This window comes from Neodiprion fabricii, chromosome 1 (assembly GCF_021155785.1).
Source record: "Neodiprion fabricii isolate iyNeoFabr1 chromosome 1, iyNeoFabr1.1, whole genome shotgun sequence".
In the NCBI taxonomy this organism is placed as follows: domain Eukaryota; kingdom Metazoa; phylum Arthropoda; class Insecta; order Hymenoptera; family Diprionidae; genus Neodiprion; species Neodiprion fabricii.
In genome coordinates this window covers 5082675-5102177 of record NC_060239.1, presented here as the reverse complement: position 1 = coordinate 5102177, position 19503 = coordinate 5082675, and the positions used below count along the sequence as shown (strand labels likewise).

At 36.6% G+C, this 19503-nt stretch overlaps 4 protein-coding genes across 6 annotated transcripts; 1 reads left to right on the top strand and 3 right to left on the bottom strand.

Moving 5' to 3' along the window:
- Window positions 1-22: 22 nt before the first annotated feature.
- LOC124178982 (cleavage and polyadenylation specificity factor 73) lies at window positions 23-2635 on the bottom strand. Its single transcript, XM_046562884.1, has one exon. It carries the CDS (start codon window positions 2147-2149, stop codon window positions 89-91), a length of 2061 nt encoding a protein of 686 aa, XP_046418840.1. The 5' UTR covers window positions 2150-2635; the 3' UTR covers window positions 23-88.
- Window positions 2636-3407: 772 nt separating this feature from the next.
- Window positions 3408-13160, bottom strand: LOC124184987. Of its 3 annotated transcripts, XR_006871294.1 has the most exons (3): window positions 10013-13159; window positions 4235-9147; window positions 3408-4086 (listed from the first exon to the last, which is right to left on the bottom strand). XR_006871294.1 is itself a non-coding variant. In XM_046575292.1 (2 exons), exons 1-2 carry the CDS (start codon window positions 12488-12490, stop codon window positions 7495-7497), a joined length of 4128 nt encoding a protein of 1375 aa, XP_046431248.1. In that variant the 5' UTR covers window positions 12491-13160; the 3' UTR covers window positions 4220-7494. The 3 variants fall into 3 exon arrangements, 2 of the variants coding, with proteins under 2 accessions (XP_046431248.1, XP_046431242.1); XM_046575292.1 differs by lacking the exon at window positions 3408-4086 and having other exon boundaries at window positions 4220-9144; window positions 10013-13160; XM_046575286.1 differs by lacking the exon at window positions 3408-4086 and having other exon boundaries at window positions 4220-9147.
- Window positions 13161-13815: 655 nt separating this feature from the next.
- LOC124185036 (ER membrane protein complex subunit 2-A-like) lies at window positions 13816-17156 on the top strand. The gene is made up of 7 exons (XM_046575339.1): window positions 13816-13996; window positions 14502-14615; window positions 14717-14867; window positions 14985-15128; window positions 15204-15360; window positions 15490-15585; window positions 15692-17156. The coding sequence occupies exons 1-7, from the start codon at window positions 13963-13965 to the stop codon at window positions 15863-15865; spliced, it is 870 nt and encodes a 289-aa protein (XP_046431295.1). The 5' UTR covers window positions 13816-13962; the 3' UTR covers window positions 15866-17156.
- Window positions 16300-19499, bottom strand: LOC124185012 (tRNA (guanine(10)-N2)-methyltransferase homolog). Its single transcript, XM_046575299.1, has 9 exons — window positions 19323-19499; window positions 19159-19224; window positions 18513-18758; window positions 18307-18441; window positions 17920-18183; window positions 17650-17788; window positions 17312-17510; window positions 16887-17013; window positions 16300-16751 (listed from the first exon to the last, which is right to left on the bottom strand). The coding sequence occupies exons 1-9, from the start codon at window positions 19386-19388 to the stop codon at window positions 16590-16592; spliced, it is 1404 nt and encodes a 467-aa protein (XP_046431255.1). The 5' UTR covers window positions 19389-19499; the 3' UTR covers window positions 16300-16589.
- Between the last annotated feature and the right edge of the window lie 4 nt (window positions 19500-19503).

The window sequence follows — 19503 nt, the reverse complement described above, 5'->3', positions numbered from 1 at the left end:
AAAGAGAAGTACAAATTGCATGTTGAAAATATCGATCCGATATGGAATATTTAATGAATTAGATTTACAAGGTTGTAAATGTAAAAATTTATAAAGTATCGCATGGCGGAGCCAATGACTGATGTAACTTGGAAACGGCAGTCTGGACTATTTGTTGAAAGGTTTCATCCTCCGTGCTTGTTACTTCTAAATTTAACAAATCTATGTGAGCCTTTTTACCATCAACTGTAACATACAGTTTTTCGCCTTTGAAAATTTTGGGTACCGAATCTTCACCAAACATTTCTTGAAGCATTTCTATCAGACATTCCTTGAAATGCATTCGGTCCATTTTCGTTGGTGCAGGGAGTGTTTTCGGCGGTTGTTCCATCATTTCAGCTTGCAATATTGCAGTCAAAACTGAATCTGCATACATGTCGTTTACAGGAGTCGCTATCCATTCCATTGTGACAACTTTTCCTTCTACAATAACATCAACATTTTTGAATACTCTCATCTTTTTATCATCGATATTTTCTATGCTTCCAGCAATTTGCGTTAGCAAATGTTTCAATACCGGTAACGATGTAGAAAAATGTACGCTTTGTCTTTGAACCACCTGGCTCATGCTCATATCGGTATACTTCGATAAATCACAAGGCGCCAGTACGTGGTAATTGAAGTTTCTTTTCACCAGAACACCTGATAACTTCTGTCCAGGTTTTGGAGTTTCCATAGCTAAAGTTCCCATAACTTTTGCTGTTTTTTCACCACGAAAATACAGCTCTACTGCCACTGTATTCCTAGGATTGTGTATCTCCATTATGGTGTGTGGATCGTCCTCGTATTCCCTTTGTAGAGCAGCTTTTAATCTGCCCATTTCATTTTGTTCCCCATGAACCAATACAACATGTGGTGGTTTCAAAATCCTAATAAACTCTGACGTCTGTTGATAGTCGGTATGGGCTGAGAATGATATATAATCCACTGACATTTTCAAAGGCAATTTTTGACCAGACATGGTTGTAATTTCTTCGGGTTCGGAGAGGATTGTTTTGGCCAGAGTCCCCTCTACGCAATAACCGGCAATTATTACTCCATTCTTCGAATCAGTGCACCAAGACTCAAATAATTCTCTGGACAAGCCACTCTGCATCATACCAGGAGATGCCATAACGACACAAGGTCCTATGTCTTCGAAATGATCGATCCCTTTCAAGTTTGAAATGTGCTTGAATACAAAAGGGTTGTTAATTGCTATCTGTCTCCGTATTTTGTCATTCATCGCGTTAACGTAAGTTTGATAAACTGCCATACATTTTTTGGCCAAAGACGAAGCATAATAAATGGGAATTTCATGCAACTCGGGGTGTTGGCTCCAGTATTCATCCAGGATTAGCAGTAGCTCTTGTGCTCGTCCCAGGGCAAATACAGGAATCAAGCATCTTCCGCCTCTGTTCACAATTTCGTGTACCAAATTAGTAAATCTTCCTTCTCGATCTTCCCGCTTCTCATGAATGTGAGTTCCGTAGGTGGATTCAGTTATCAAAACGTCAGGATGAATGTTTGGTATTTCGGCAGCCATCAAATGCCTGTCTTCTTGCCGACTAAAATCACCTGTGTACAGTATTTTAACACCAGCAATTTCGATCATGAACATAGCAGCGCCAAGAACGTGGCCAGCATTATATGCCCAAAATTTAATACCGAAGACATCTTTTTCCTCGTGGAAATTTATCGTCTCTATTTTATCCATACTAGTTTCTAGGTCAGACTCGGTATACAACATTTGCTCCGTGGCAATGTTACTGACTTTGATGTAATCGGACAATAACCAGCGATATATAGCTTTTGTCGCGTGAGTCATGAAACAACGTCCCTTAAAACTAGTTTTTTGCAAAAACCAAGGTAAGGCTCCACAGTGATCAAGGTGAAAATGAGATATCAGAAGCAGGTCGATTTCATCGGCTTCTACCAAGTCAACGAATGGAAGAGCATCCATGCCGGAGAGACCTGGATGTATTCCACAGTCCAGCATTATCTTTTTTCCTTTGAATTCCAGCATAATGCAAGATCTTCCAACTTCTTGTCCGGCACCAAGCGGCCGAATCGAAAGTAAATCGCTTTCTTCTGCCGGCACTTGGGTGTCCGGCTTCCGTTTAGATGACATTTTTTAGGTTGTGTTATCCCAAGGCACGTACGAATATACACTTGTTAATCAATAACAGACTTCACGTGTAGGAACCTGTAGGAACAACTCTCAACCTAGTATATCTCCTTCGATATCATTATTCATCGAAATATCGTGCTATATCGATTTGTATCGTTGAAGTTTAAGGGTATGGACATGTCCAAGTCCAACTAGCAGTCCGGTGTATCGCGAAATTAAAACAGTTTGCAAACTAGGTACCGGCAACGCAAGAAATCTGCGTGATTCACGTTTTGCACGAAACAATTGAATGAATGCGTTCAAATTTGCTCATCGCAGTGACACCCGTAGGCATACACAAGGCACAATAACATAAACACGAAGCTTCATTCATAGACTTATATACCTATAAGGTAGACTGAACACCCCGGCCATTTCCCTCGTCCCCTGGAACGCCTATCGTTGTTGATGCTGTCTCTTTCTTTCTTATGGGGTTTTCCGAGCCAAGCGCTTAGAGGTGAAGAGAAAGGCAAGTGAGGGGCAGTTGCAGGTATGCCATCCTACATATCCCCACCCCGAGATCGCTAGAAAGAGATGGCAGTATCAACTGCGGATGTAAGACAAGGATAGCACCAAAAACGAGGGAATCGAGGTTCAGGGGACACTCGCTCTGACCTAATGCTCAGTCTATTTTATATATAAGTCTATGGTTTCATTAATTAAGCTATGTCCATTTTGATTACTATCGACAATGAAGTAGAGTATCGGGTGACGATATATCTCTATGGATGATATATATACTTATATATACATGTCTGTATTTTTTTTTTTCACAGCCATTCGAAATTTGATCTCTTCTAAATGGACGATATAAACGCGGTGTTAAGGCAACACAAAATCATCGCAACAATATTTGTGCATGCATGGTCTGTCATTTAGAGTCGTAAGCCAGAAAATTGTAAATAATAAATTGTGTGCTAGACTTACTTTGGCTGACCCATAGAGTACATCCATTCGGTTATCGCCTGTGCGATGCTAAAAGTTCACTTCCATATACTCCGATCGCTTGAACCACAAACACTTACATTATCGTGGATCTCCGTACATAATTATTAAAATGATGACTGAAAATCAGTTTACTTCCCGTAGCCGAAAGATAATTCGAATAACTGACAATAGCAATTTTATAAACGTCTAAAAACTGACGCATGAAAAATAACAGTAAAATTTCTCACCTTAACAATAAGTGGAAATCTTTCATATGAGTTTCACTTAGGCGAATCAGCCGGATACAAAAGCAACAAAACATTGAAATAAGTAACTCGTGATATTCATGAATGCGTCCGGGTAAACATAGGTTCGTATCATTTCAAATCGAACTTTAATCACTGATCGCAGTTAGATGATTACGGATATAGTACGTAATTAATAAGTTAATGTTACAGTTAACATAAAATCCGATACATAAATATCGAAGTATAATAATAGAAAAGGTACAAAGATGTCGACGGAGACTTTACAGAGCAAATAACGTGTCGTTTTTTTTTCCAAGAAGCTGCATAAAACAAACTGCGATCGGCAAATGTTTAGCACTTGAAAAATTATATTTCGTCGTACTGATTCATTACTGGTCAACTACGCACCTTTACATCACACTTTTATTTATTGAGAAATAATTTACTTTCGCTTAACACGAGCAAGTTGTTAGATAAATAGAACATTTACAAATGAATTATGGCACTGAGCACAGTATAATTATATACAAAACAATCGCGCCGAATGTATACGATGACTGCATCGCGATGCGAACCGACGCGAACTACAGAGCGGATGTTCTGACGCGCCCGACTTCTCGACGCACATTCCCTTCTGTCTTCTGTCGGTAATCGAGGGGCCAGCAATTGTTCCACAATTTTCACAAGATGGCCGCCTGTGATCTGAGCGCTATAGTGGCGAGGCTGGAAAATACGTTCAAATTTGAATCTGACAGCGCATTTAAATGCAAAAATATCTGTTCCGAGATGAAACAGATATAAGAATAACATGTATTATACTTAATTAAATCGTTTATAAAATGTAAAATATATATACTTGTACTATTTTTACCGTCATTCGGGATAATTTGCAGAATGTTTCTATTTAGTAAATAGTTTGATGTTCATCCTTGATATTTTCAGGATATGAAAACATGGTGATCAAACACTATATATGAATAGATCAACGTTAGAAGAAACTTATTTACAAAGAAACGTACCTCAATACATAACTTTTATTAAGGTGTACACATGTTGATTTATTAATTGTTTAATGATAATAATTATCCTATCTGTATCTTCGTATAGCATGAATCAAGTTTCATACAATATTCAATTGCCGGGTGATTGATTGGCCCTATTATAAAATATAATTGATGTACATATTTACATTATATACAGTACTGCGTCTAATCTAACGCGCATGCTGCTTAGCTACACAATTGCACATTTGGATGACTACGATGTTGGCTCTAGGTGGGTTGTGTAAAAACTCTGGCCATGGTGCCATGATGTATAAATTATACAATAAAGATCAAATATACATACACGCTTGTCTTAATTATTGTTAAAATACGGGGATTGCAGATATACAGACCCCTTCAAAAATAAGCTTGATTAAAATCCAGGACATCATTTACAAACCAAGGTATAACCGAGATGCAACCAATTATATTTATTAAAATATTCTCTCTCTTCTATTTTGAACAGATATATTTATTGACGTGTTTACTAAAAATCTCGACCAATTGTCATAGTAATTGAGAAGAATTATTGCAAGTGCTTGGTTGAAGCTCTGTAATGACATGGGGCTTATTTTATGTAATTTAATTACACCAATCACGCTAAGAAGACTCATCTTCAAAAGTACAGTCAACATATAACCCAGGCAGTACGGAAATTACCTCCATATTACTCCTGTGAATTTTTCAACCATTTGTAGTAGATTGCTTGTTAGCGTTAGTGCAAACGCCAATCATTCTAGGTCAGATGCACCTTGAGAAATTAATTCTTATCTTTAATAGAGATCAAAATGACGCACTTAAACCATTTCTCGTTATTCATTCTTTAAAATATAAAACTTAACTACTAGTTTGGACATTGAACGAATCACTGACTTCAATCAATAGTCTGATGCGAAGCAGTATCGTAAAAAAATCTAGATTTGCTTTGATTTTCAACTGACTGAAATCTACGTGGGGTGAAGTAACTTTCGATTTAATGAAGAAGAACCGCTGATATTTAGGAGTAATATGGAGCACCAACATCGATCAGTCTTGGTATTAAAAAAACTACCAATAAAAATCACCTTAATGATTGCAAAATATATAAATATAGAAGAATAACAACTAAGATTTATAACTATTAAATGTAATAGTTAATATTAATTCAATCTTAATAATAGTAAATAATAGACCCTTTATGTAAGATCATACGCAACTCAATACAGGCCTTTCACACTTAGTACACTGGACACCGACGCGCAAACTTGCAATATGCACTCTTTATGTAAAATAGTTCCTTGTAAAAAAACCACTTACAACGATTGACACATCAAAGAGTTTTGATAATTATGTAATATTATTCGGTTAATTAGATTTACGTAATAATTAATTACTATTAGTTGGCAAACGTGTTTCACTGTGTAGCCCTCTATTTGTCAGAGGTCTACTTGAGTCTCTGAGACACAGGTAATAGGTAGTTAACTTTTGTTAACAAATATTTATTATTTTAAGTAGTTAGGGTCTTAAGTCACTGGACCTACAAAACTAGATTGTCGGATCATAACGCAGTAACAAAACATCCTGTCCTATCTAAGTATCATATTCAATTTTCAAATTTATTGCAAATTTGATCAAATTTCATAAACATTGATTTTAGTACTAGGGACGCATTTTTATCCAATCTACCGATTCCAAGGCATAAAGCTTTCGTGCAAGGAAAGAAAATTGTCACAGCGATATAAAGAATCCCAAAATCTCTGATAATGCATTTCACCAACTTTTACGGACGATGAAAAATTTTTTCAAGGTTATCCTTATTCTTAAAATTCAACTAACAATTTTCGTCTGGGTGCACCAGACACATTGAAATAAAAGTATGAAGCGTATCACAGTCATTCGCCCTGGCTTACTAGTTTTTTCTAGCTTGCGGTGCAAGTTTTTCAAAATAAAAAGTAACATATTAAATCTCATGAGACGTCAATCATGCTCAACATAAAATAAAACAAAAAATAAATTTACAACAGAATAATGCCTTAAAGGTTGGATAGTACAAGTAAGTATATATTATACAGGAAAAATCACTGTATAATGCAGATTCATTTAATGAAATATTAGTATGCATATCTTTGAGTTTTCACTCTATCGTTACTCAAAAGATTACCATCACAATCAATTTCCCTCTATTCTTCCACCTCTGTTTGTGAGTCGCTCAGAGTGGCCTGTGTCAAAGAGCCTTACCTGACACTCTAATACTACATAGCCAAGTTTTAAGTATGTGATTCAACATTGATATTTCAATGTCGGTCAGAGAGGGCCACATTTCAAGGTATGGAATTATCACAGCAGATATATCTTTTTGCAGAGCATGACATTATCAAAGTTGAACCATTCGTGACCACTCTAAAGCAACTCACAAAAATTGGTCAATTCCTTGAATAAATAATATTTAACACTTCATTATATTTGATTAAATTTCTTTTTCTATCACACTGCCGATTTCGTTTTACCCCAGGTTATTTCATGGCTAAAAATAATAACTAATAGTATCTACTAGACATGGTATTAAAATTCGAATATTTGAAAGTGCATTGTATGCTTTCAGATTTCTCAAACTAATGGAATTGAAAATTAATCACGCAATAGGACTGGCAGACGTTTGATTGAGTAGAGTAAAAATGATTGGTGGCTGATAATTTGATTAAAAATAAACTTTGATAATTCCATGCTTGGAGCGGAGAATAGTTGTTAAAATTTATAAATACAGATTACTACTAGATTATAATTGTAAAATAAGCAAATAATATTCTTGATAAAACTTGTTTTAAATATTTTTTAAGCGGGGCGATCATATTTGAGCATGCTGTTATATCAAGAATCATTCGATCTAATATTCCGAGTTTCGAAGAAATAAATCTCTAATTCCGATGAGAGCTCGGCGCTTAATTTCTGGCGAATGTTTGATTCACCTTGCCTTGAATGTGCAACAATATAATTAATTCTCTAGAAACGAGGCGTATAGTGACCCAAACTTTAAATAAATAATATAGACCCAGTACTTTAGACCATTCGACACAGCATAATGCTGTTCCAAAGGTGGACCTTGGGTCCTTTAGTTTTCGGTATTTACAGGTTCCCTTGCATGGTGAATTCTCACATGTTTATTATGATTTGACTTGGTACTACTAGATTTACCACAGATATGACACGTGTATGGTCTGGCGCCGGAATGGACTCGCAAATGTTCTTTAAGGTAGTAAGATCGATGGAAAGTTTTGTTGCAAATATCGCACGTGTACGATTTGTTCTCTTCATGTTCCTTGACGTGTCGTAGGCAATTATATTTCCGGATAAATTGTGCTCCACAGTAGTTACATGTATAAGGTCGTACATTACGGTGAGAGTTCATGTGAGCTGTATAATCGCTGTGACGATAAAAGGCGGCGCTGCATTGGTTACATTTGAAAGGTTTTGTACTGCGCGCAGCATGGGTCCATTTGTGCAGTTGTAGGTTCCATTTTGTGCTGAACGCCTTAGAACAAACTTGGCATTCGTAAGGTCTTTCTCCATTATGAACTCGCATGTGCACCGCCAAGGATGAGCGTAAATAAATACATTTACAGATAGGACATTCGACATTTTCATTTTCCCTTTGAGCATCAGGAACAAATCTACGATTATGAGCTCTCCGCATATGTCGCGTTAAACTGGCCATGTGAATGAATCTCTCATTACAGTAAGTGCATGCCTTCGGTTTTTCGTCATGCGTTTCTTTATGCCAAGCCAATTTTTTCTTTGTGTGAAACACTTCACCACAGTGACAAATATAGTCCTTTAGTTTTTTTTTTATATTTAAATGATGCCGGTTTTTGTGTTGAGTTAAGTTCGAATAACGTCTGAAAGTTTCGTTACACAAGTTACACTTGACAGGAGCGTTACCGGTGTGACCGTTGGTATGTTCATCCAGCTTTTGTTTAGTCAGAAATGCTTTGTCACAGACAGTGCAAGGGAAAGGCTTTATTCCAAGGTGTCGTTTCATATGTAGTTTGAAGTTTTGTTTTCTATAGAAATATTTACCGCATTGACCACATTCCAAGGGATGAATCTTCAAGTGTGTATTAAACAAAACAACCGATGGAAATTCTTCGTTGCATGTTTGACACTTAGCGCTCTCCCGCACACGCTTATTACTCTCGGAAACATGTACCCTTCTATGATGTATTTGCAATGATTTTTCGCTATTAAACATTTGCCCACAAATCGAACAAGAGATTTCAATAGATGTTGGAACAATCAAGTTTTCAATCTTCCTATCAACTTCCAACTTTGTCAGATCCGGAGTATGGTGGGCTGGTTGAAGCTGATGAAGAAGAGGTTGCTGCACATGCAGCCCTGGAACAAAGAGATCGTCGAACACATTCATTCGTCCGTCTAGTAATTTTATGTCTTTAACTTCAGGTTCCTCCATGGGATCTCTGCTGCTGCTAGGTCCTGCTTCTTTATGTACAGTCCCTGTATGCACTCTACGTTCTTTCGGACAGTCAAAAACATCCGAACAATGCGGACACTTGAAAGATCGCTTTGTAGGAGTTTTTCTATCACGGTCCAGAAACAGACTGGAAGTGAAATGAGTTGCCAATGAACGACTGTCTAAAAGAGGGCCTCCAATCTCGTTATCTGATCCCTCAGATTCCTCCCAACTCTCACGTGCCATTAAATCGTATGACGTCGACATCCGTGACGATTCCTGACCCATGTACAACTGCTGGCAAAAAGAAATTTACAATGAATTTTCAACAGCTTAAACACAAAATGATGTGTACAGCTTTGCTAGGAAATTATATCAACGCAACATTTAATTGCTTGACAATATCTGGAGAAATAAATATCTCGAGAAACCTGTTTTCAAGATATAAAATTAAAAAACAGAAAACAAAGGTGCATTACTGAGTATAAGCTACATGACTTTGATCGGAATTGTAGTAAGAAATGTAAAATGAATATACAGGCTATAATTTCCTCAACATAAAAAACTGTCAAAAGAGAAATTAGATTTGGAAAACATATATCAATACACCCGAAAAAAAAAATTAATTTTTCTGGCAAAAATAAATTTCAAGTAAGAACTTACTTCTCATTAAGTGATGTGAGTGAAATCTCTTTAAAACACAAACCCAGAAGTAACATTGAATAAATCAGTACTAATTTATTAATTTCATGCAAAAGGATGTATCTATTTTTGCAATAGCAATAGCAGTTGTGGTCTGGGCCGAACAAATTAAAAATTATTTGAAAAAACCTTTATACATCTACCTATAGGACACAACTGTTTTTTTGATTAGTTACTGTCGAAATAGGAAAGTTGTTACAGCAACGAAAATTATTGATTATTCATCTTTAAATTACTTTATCAATAATGATTGAAATTTAAATAGAATCAAATCTTTGTCATATTATAAATCGGAAATTTTTACAATCAAATTCTTACAAATACCTACTACCTGTTAATCATTTGGCAGATATGGGTAATTAATCTAATCGATAATGAACTACATTTAAGATGAAAATATCCTCATCTTCCACACTACATAATAAAAGCATTATCCCTTCAAGGTCCGATCTCCTCTTACCTGCCATGCTGAAGGTTCATGGCATCCATTGCTTTCTTGTTCCGATAATTCTCCCCTTGGAGGCATGATTTCATCCGCCCTCATGTTAACGCTCTTGATTTCCTCATCTGCCTCCACCCCACCCTCGCTGCTTACCATAGATTGCCGACTTGTTGCACTGACCGCTTTTTGGGAAGATTCACTAATGAATGTGCTAGGGACCAGAATTTGAAGTCCATCAAATTCAAGTACGTTCATAGGTCCTGGATGTGCATCTTCATTGATATTCAACAATTCTGCAGTTGGTTTGTGAAGAATAGACTTGTCGGGTTGGAAGTTTTTCGAATCTGTACTTGTCGTTGGTTCCGATGGTTCAGATAAGTCTAAAAGATTATCAGTATTGTTACGATTTATCTCCGTGTAACGATCGTGGATAGTCATGGATTTCTGAGAGTGATGTTCAATAGCGAAGGTGGCGAGATTTTCAGTTATCACAGATTGATGGTAGACGTGATTTGGCTGCAATTTCTGTGAAATATTCTTCAAGTTTTCCATTAGTTCCGCTTCCCTCTGAAGTTGCATACAATCTATAGGATCTTTTTCGGTTGCAGGGTCTATCATCTCTTCAGCATCATCTTCTGGACAAAGGCTATTTGTGTCAAGATGTTGAAAGGAATGTGTCGAAGCTGGCGAACAAGGTTTGCTGAGATCGGTTCTTACTCTAAGGCCAGAGATTCCGCTTAAAGTTGACAATGGTGTGTGAGACCTGACGCACTCAATATTTTCATTATGTTTTGTAAATGGAGTATGAGGGCTGGTAATTTCATCAATCTCCATGTCTTCTTCATCAAAGTTATCCCTGAACTCTCGTTTTTCATCCACTTCATTGTCCTCCTCATCCAGTAGCGTTGTTGCCTCAAAACCAACAGGGTAAGAACTTAGGTTTTCATTCGATCCCATTTCCGAACGGGTCGAATAAGTTCTAAGCCGATAAGAGCTCTTCTGAGTAGCCGGCGAAGCAGGAGCAGATATGCTATTTTTGTAACTATACGCAAAGTGGGTACTAGCCTCTTCAGCACAAGTTTCAATCACATCCGTTTGAACTGATGTATGACGGTCATCATTGTCTTTGTTAAGAGCAAAGGATTCTCGAATCCGATCAGTCTCCGGTATCTTTACACAACTTCTCGATCCGCCTATGTTGGAAGTTGCCGCTACTTCTTGTATCACGCTAGTTTCTCTATCACCTACAATAACTTCCTGGTCACAGCTTTTTTCATTTCTTTCCTCATCCTCAATCTTCTCATTTTTACTCTTTAACGAATCAACGTTGAATTCAGTATCCATTATGGTTATCAACAAACGCTCCAATTGCTCCACTTCAGGTTGTTCATTCGATCCCTTGACTCTCGCAACAGGCATACTTTCTTCAACTGAAACGACCATGTTCTCACGATGTTCCGTCAAATTCTGTTCTTCATTATCTAATTTATTATCTTCTGCATCTAAATCAATCTCAATAATAGCTAGTCGACTGTTGCGTTCCTTTTCAGAATCCCCTTCAAAGTTCTGAGTAAATTCCTCACTGTTCTGAGTTTGCGTGTGTTCGTGCTGTATGGGAACTTGTTGTGTAGGACTGGTCGATTCCGTATCCTCTATGTCAGGTAGTACGCTTTCTCCCTTATCGCCGTCATCCTCGACTGTACTATTGCTCATTGCTGAATTCTGCACAATATTTCCATACTCAATTCGACTACTGCCATCCTGATGAGGAGGGATTGAATCGTGCCGCCCTTGTTGTGCCTGATTCCGATCACTTTGATCCTCACCTTCCCGCTGATTTGTGCTTACCGTTGGTTCCCTGGACAACGGCATTGAACCTACCGACATTTCAACATCAGGTAAAACCTGTTCTGCTTCAATTTCGGGTAAAATTTGCTTTGGTTCAAGTTCGGCACTATTTAAAGGTGGAATGATGTTCCTGGCGCCACTGTCACTAGCCACAGAGACCATAGGTCTGCTTCTCGACGTTGTTGGTACATTCGATATAGGAGCGATCATCTGAACCGCTGGTATCTGTTGCTGTTGATACATACCGTAGGGATTGTAGAGCATTTGCATCATCTGATTGGCTTGCGGCGCCATTGCGTACTGTGGTATCATCATTGTCCCGTTGTTAACAAACTGTTGATAACTGAAGGAGGCAAATTGAGGTGACATCATCGGGGCTACCGGAGGACATTCAAATACTGGCCCTACAGGGTACGGCGACTGAGAAGCCACAGGATTCGGTGGTGAATGGATGGGATTTTGTGCCGGTTGAGAAAGGTTCAACTGAGGCTGCTGCGCTGACGACGTGCTCGCCTTGATCAGAGCTTCGATTACCTGTTCCTTGGGGTGAGTATCCAAATGCTTTTGCAAGCTTATACCTTCGCGTAAATACAAAGTGCAAACGGGACAGGCGACTGCCCCTGAACTCATGCTACTTCCAAGCTCCATTGTATGGGTTTTGACAAAGACTACGTTGGATTAAATTCTTCGTTTTTCAATATCCTTTCAGCAATATATATTTCACGTTGCAATTCGCGTACGATGAACTTTATCACGGACAAGGAACCGAGGGAACAAGGAACGAAACGCGATGCACCGGACGATTAATACACACAAACACAACACTAGCTACGAACCACCGTTGTACGAGAGTTTCGCCCTCGCGTTATTCTTTATTTAATACTACTTCGCTATACTCGCGACCCTGATTACCAACATATTGCCTTTTATCAGGCCTTTGACGATGTTAAATGGTCATATTTCAATGTCCGTACGGACTGTGCCCCAAAAATATCGACGTCCATGGCTGCCTAGTTGCTCGGTCGTGTGCGTTACAGCCAGCACAGCACTTGTGCGGGCAAATCGATATCCTATTAATTCACGAGCCTACCATCCACCCGTTAAATTACACCTGCCTTTCATCCAATCGTCACTATTACTACACGGTTAAACACGAACCGATTTTTCCATGTCTACACCTTGAGCTTTTTTCAACCATTTATTATCAAAGGGACATGTTTTTCGTACAGTTACAGCCCAAAAACACAACAGATAACAGCACGAGCAATATTCCAACGAGGAATGAGAGCGACAAGAAATTATTCCACGAGCTGAGCGCCACCCAGATACTACTATCCGCTGCCATCTGTATCAAAACATTCAAACACCTGTTCTACTCCCGACCTTTGTTATATGTATTTTTAGCTGTTTCGCAAAAAATTAAATATTTTATCTATCCTACCTACGGATGCGCACATATTTCGTTACTATTTGAGATTACGATTTTTTAAATCATATTTCTAGTTAGAAGCAAAAAATTCTATATTAATATTTAAGATTCATAACTTAATTTATACCACAATCTCAAATACAGTTTTGAATATTTTGCAAAATGTTTTCATCCCCACACTCTACACATGACGATGTACTCTTTAGTGCATTAAATGTACTTTCACGCGCTAATATCCATTACTCGACATTGCGGATCCAGTAATTCGTCGAGGAAAACTATAAAATCTCTCGTGCTTACAATCAAACTCTACGTACAAACGGATGAAAAATATTTTTAAACCTTCTATTAGCGGTATAAAACAACTAGATTAATTAATCTATATCATGCGGATACGGCCTGCACGTCGAATGATAAATATGTGTTCAGTGGTGCATACATATGACATACGTACATAGGTATGTGTACGTATTACGTATATTATATACATGTTGTTTTTGAATTGCAATGCGCAGCCTTCTAGATTCGGTAAAGAGTGAGTCAAGTTTTTGTGATCGCGTTAGTTTGACAGAGTAAATTTTCTGCTAACTCTGTCGTATAACCTCGATTTAAGTAATCAACTTTTATTGAGCAATTGACTGAATAATTTTTCGTATTGTTGGCTGTTGGTCTTCTGTTCGGTAGATAAAAAATGCCATGGAATTATGATAATATGTCTTGGACAGGTACGTCTTTATAATAAGTTGATAAATTGACGATGACATTGTCCTCTTTACATGCACATATTGAAAAATTAAACCTAAACTCAGCTCGATACTCTAGCTTACATGCCTCTATTTGTCAAGTAAGTCAATATGTAACGCTAATGTATCAATATTGATTTTTCTGAATTTCATGCTACATATTGCCTCATTACCCAACTATTACTTAATCAACTACATTTAAATACATATTTATATATTATCATATGTATTAAGACAGGTATTTTACATAACGTGTATAATATTTAATTGGGGACACGTTGTACGAGCCAGAGATTTCAAAAACAAAATCATAAAGCTATATCTCGCTACAATATCACAGTTGCAAATTTTTGTTTCATACTAAATATGATGAAAAATCAAGTATCAGACTAAATGCAAATATGTGCATGCGTAGCCAACTGCATCGCAGTACTTTACCGTACGTAAAAATTTATACGGCTAATCAATTTTCAAATCAAATCCACAGATGTACGAGACTTGTTCAGAACTTGGCGAGAAGATTCTGAACGCAAGAGTGAAGATGTGGTTGAGCTATGGGAATCCATATTAATAGAGAAGATCCATAAATTAGGAAACGAAAGTAAAAATTCTCATAATAAATATTTATTCATCTAACCCTTACCAAAAATGAAATATTACGTGAAAATTGACCTTCATATTGCGGTATTTATTATTTTATAGAATATTTAGTCTTAGAACAAGTGTGTGTGGCTGCCTTGGATTGCAATCGTTTATCAGTTGCCAAAGAATGTATTGATTTATTGGAGCAAGAATTTCCAGGCAGCCTGAGGGTGCTGAAATATCACGCAATGCACATGGAAGCCTTGGAAAAGTATTACATATAACCATTTTACATTAACTTTATAATGATGATGCACTGAAAATTGCCATGATTATATATATTCTATGATCTCTAATTACTTGGCACAAATAATGTGTTCATTTGCAGATACGATGAGGCCCTCAAGATTTTGGACTCCATAATCAAAAGAGATGAAACTAACGCAGCACCAAGAAAAAGAAGATTGGCAATTCTAAAGGCACAAGGTCGAATAACTGAAGCTATAAAAGAACTCACCGAGTATTTGAAAAAGTTAGTCATCCGCATCAGGAATTAGTTGTAAAACCTGTTACTCATTTGATTAAAATACTGACATTCTCTAAACAGGTTCATGAGTGACCAAGAAGCATGGCATGAATTGTGTGATTTATACCTGCAAGAGCAAGAGTATGCTAAAGCAGCTTTTTGCATGGAAGAATTAATTTTGCACAACCCTCATAGTCATTTGATTTATCAGCGATATGCAGAAATTAAGTATACCCAGGTTAGTGAATGAACGCATCTCTTCTGTAGTATTACCTAAATAGAAATGAAATATTCACTTCAAGTAGAGATTAAGTACTCTAATTTTGCTGTCCTATAAATTTAACGAATCTAATATTTTATCATCTAGGGTGGATTCGATAATATGGAATTGGCAAAAACTTATTTCGCTCAAGCAATCAAGTTGAATCCCAACAACGTACGAGCACTTTATGGGCTATTATTGGTAAGTTTTCAGAAGTTTTCTCTATATAAGCAAATTATATTAGGGCAGAAAATGTGTCGGAAATAGTAGACAATTTGAGAATAATACTATCTGCTAACTTAAATAGGTGGCAAACAACATTGCTTTATCAGCAAAGTGTCCTGCTTCAAAGAAAAAGGATGCAATAAAGCTTGGCAATTGGGCTGCAACTCAAATTCAGAAAAGGTATGCTTTAAAAGCAACAGAAAAAGATGTTAAAAATGTTGTAGATGTACTAGGGCAATTACAATTAGAGTCATAGACATATATTATATGAATGTATATGTATTTGGTACGCTGATGGATGTACGGAGAGATGCTATCTACTGATGTGTTTGAAACATTGATCCATTGGAACTATGAAACCTTCCTAGTATATCACATATGCATACAGTATACATATTTATCAAGTTAAGTATACATAAGTATACACACTGTTTATTTGCATTTTATTTGAACTCCACATGGTACGTAAATATGATGTATTTCGTGTATGGCACTGTTGTAAGAAATTATCTTTCCAGTAGTTGTATTTCCTATTTGTGAAGGTTTCTAAAAGAATATGTTTATATTGTTATTTAATATTATTCATCATGAATATTAAATTTATTGAATGAAAAAATAAATAATAATACCGATTATTTACTGTCGGTCTGACAAAACATGAGTTCATAGATTTGCTTTTGACATCCATGGATGTCTACGTATGTTTTGAAACGGGATCTATACGTGAAGAGCTTTTGATGTGACGGTACATGAACAACATTTAGGCGACCTTGAGAATTGAAGTCGAATAGCACCTTTAAAAATACTGTGGTATTTTGAAAAAAGACCACGTTTGCAATTTCTACTCGCATGATGTCTTTGCTGAGAAATAATAAATGGTAAAAAAGTATTTTTATTCGTGTAAAAGTGCGTTTTAAATAAAGTAAAAAGCAGGTTTGTTAAATAAACTTTTACCACTTTTATATTTAAAAAAGATTTAGTCATCTTGCAGTTTTTGACTTAATATTTTTTTCCCAATTCTCTTTATTCTTTGCCCTCTGTTCTGCTCTCTTCATTCTTCTTTCTTTTCTTGTTTCATCTCCATGTCCGAAATATCTTACACGGAAGTCTAATACATTCGAATCATCAATTGGATCATCATCCTACAAAGAACAAAAACTGTTAATCTTACGCTTAGAACAAAAATATATAGGATTCTGTAAGGTTCATTTCGGACAGCGAAATGAAATCTTTCTACCAACTGTTCAAATTTGCAAATTCATGATGCTCCTATGTACCTGAGGATCTCGAATTTTCTTATAAGTGAGCAAGCGGCGACTTGTATATGTACTCAGAATCTGTTCCGAATTGGCAATTAATTGCAAACATGGATGTGAAGGAAGCTGCTCGTCTGCATAGTGCTCCCTGTAGGATCATGTATACGTTCATTTACATGACATTCAACACAGCACATTATTTTTATTACTTAAATTATTATTATGTGCAACATTTGTTGTTTATGGATTGTTTGTATTAAAATAAATAAAATTAAAACATTTTGAAATACAGCAGACTCGGCTTAAAGGGTCTTAGTAGCAAATGGAACCTTGTTTTTGTTTTTCAGAATTATCAAAAAAATATATAGTCATCGAAAATTTCAACCATTTGATGTCTGCAGTCTGTTGTCAGTTTATCATAAGTCTCATATTTTTTACGTTCTTACCTGAACAAAGGAAACCAGCATACCAATCTGCCGTTAATACATAAATGATTCGCAGCAAATGAGAGCAGATCAACGAACATCTGAGGCAGCCCGTAGTCAATCTTAGAAGGTATATGACTAGCTACTTGATGCTGGTCGATTACAGGCTGTCTTTTTATGGTACCTACACGCTCCGTTGCTTCTCTTATTCCATATGGAGCTGTGCAAGATTTAAGATGATTTTAAAGCTGAAATTCAATTGCTAAGAAGTTTTCGGATTCATTACTATTCGCAATGTCGATCGATTTTAAACTCTTGTATTGTATGCCCGTCATAATAATGTGATGCATTGAACCTACGATCTGTGATAATTGCATCGACTCTCATGTCTGAACGCCAGACAGGTAAAGAGAAATCTGTCACTAAGACATCGATGTAATATGAACTTGTTCCATATTGCTTCATATTCGATGCTATACTTTCGTCTTTCCCTCTGGTCTAAAAAACAGAGAGAGTTAAAGGCATTCAAGCTCTTGCATTGACATGACCGTAACATAGTTTTAGGACCATCGTTGTTTCCGGTTAATAACAATATTGAGCAATAAGGAAAGAATAACGAAGATGTGTACCTTCTGTGATATCCGAGAGGGCCTTGTGCGTGCATGAAGCATTAGATAATCTATGTCTGTACCGAGAGTGTACCCTCCAAATTGAGATGCTGCAACAAGTAGCGACCCGGAACCAACAAACGGATCGAGAATTAAATCTCCATTTTTTACTTGCGCTTGATTGGCCATTATCAAAGATAATTGAGGATCCATTGAAGTATTTCCTATGAAATTTCGCGTTTTGAGAGATAGTTTACGTATTAATTGTCTCTGGCCATCAGCCACCTGAAAAAATAACGTGAAATGATCAAGATTCACGATTATTGTGATTTCGTGACAATTTTAAAACGATGTTCAAAATTTATTTGATCATAAAATCCACGCAATACGATAATTTATAATTCTTACCAGTCTTCCGAAAAAAAGGTGATAAGGTTTGTCAGGTATTGTATTAGGATCTAGTCCGTAATACTCTATATACATCAATGCTGTATCTGGATTTCGCAAATTTACAGGACCCTCTATTGGCAGATAACTAAAGGACTGTAATTAATTCACAGAATCAGATAGTAAAGATCACCTTGTTTTTTCAAATATACAAGATAGTGCATTACCTCTATTTTCTTAATTTTCTCATCTTGTGAAAAATGCTTACAAAATGTTTCAACAATAACTTTGAAGGATTTTTCATTATTAAGATGTAGTCTCATGTTTTCTTGCGGGTACTCCTTCAAACTCCTGTGCAAATCTTCATGACTGCCCCCATCACCCCACAATTCAATGCAGGAACGAAGCGATATGGATCTGCTAGCAATTTTTTTTACAGCATCTTCTGAATCCGACTCGATTATCCAATATGGCTAAATTTAAATACATTTTTTTTCAATGAATTAAAAGGTACAGATGCAAAGTAAACATTATGTATCAAGAAATAATCCAAGAAAATATTAATGAAGGGGTAAACTTTATAGAAAAGTTAGCAATGATAGAAATGTTGCGCCAGTGAGCAAAATGATTTGGGAAAATGTAAAAAATTTCATCATTTCAATTCAATTTTGCTAATACTCCCAGGAAAATTGTGGTTTGAGCAAAGCTATTACTGAAGATTGGTTCATTAATGTAACATCTACTTATTGATAACAACAGTGGTGAACATTCGATTATGTTCACCAGATATGGAATAATAACATAACCTAAAAACTGTAGGAACTGTAGCAGTGATAAGTCGGTGAGTAGTCGAAAAATTATTTATTTACTTACATACTCGTCAGGCCTCAGAATTGTCGTGACTTTAATATCGTACATCTCACAAATAGATTCGATTTCCTGTTACAAATGCGAGGTTTTATAACATTAACCTCAAAAATGACAATTTAATTCAACCATTATCTAGTGGAAGTTTGCAAATTTGAAAAATTCCATACCGCTATCCTGAAATCGACGTGCTCGTGCGCGAACCACAATAAATATCTTTTTGGAATTCCAATCATTTTTCGTTCAATTGATATCCTTGAATATGTTCATGGGGTAGACGACTACAAACCAAGCACAAGCCAAGCACAACTTTAAATCCCGTCAGCTGTCCAATCTGACACCCATGCCACC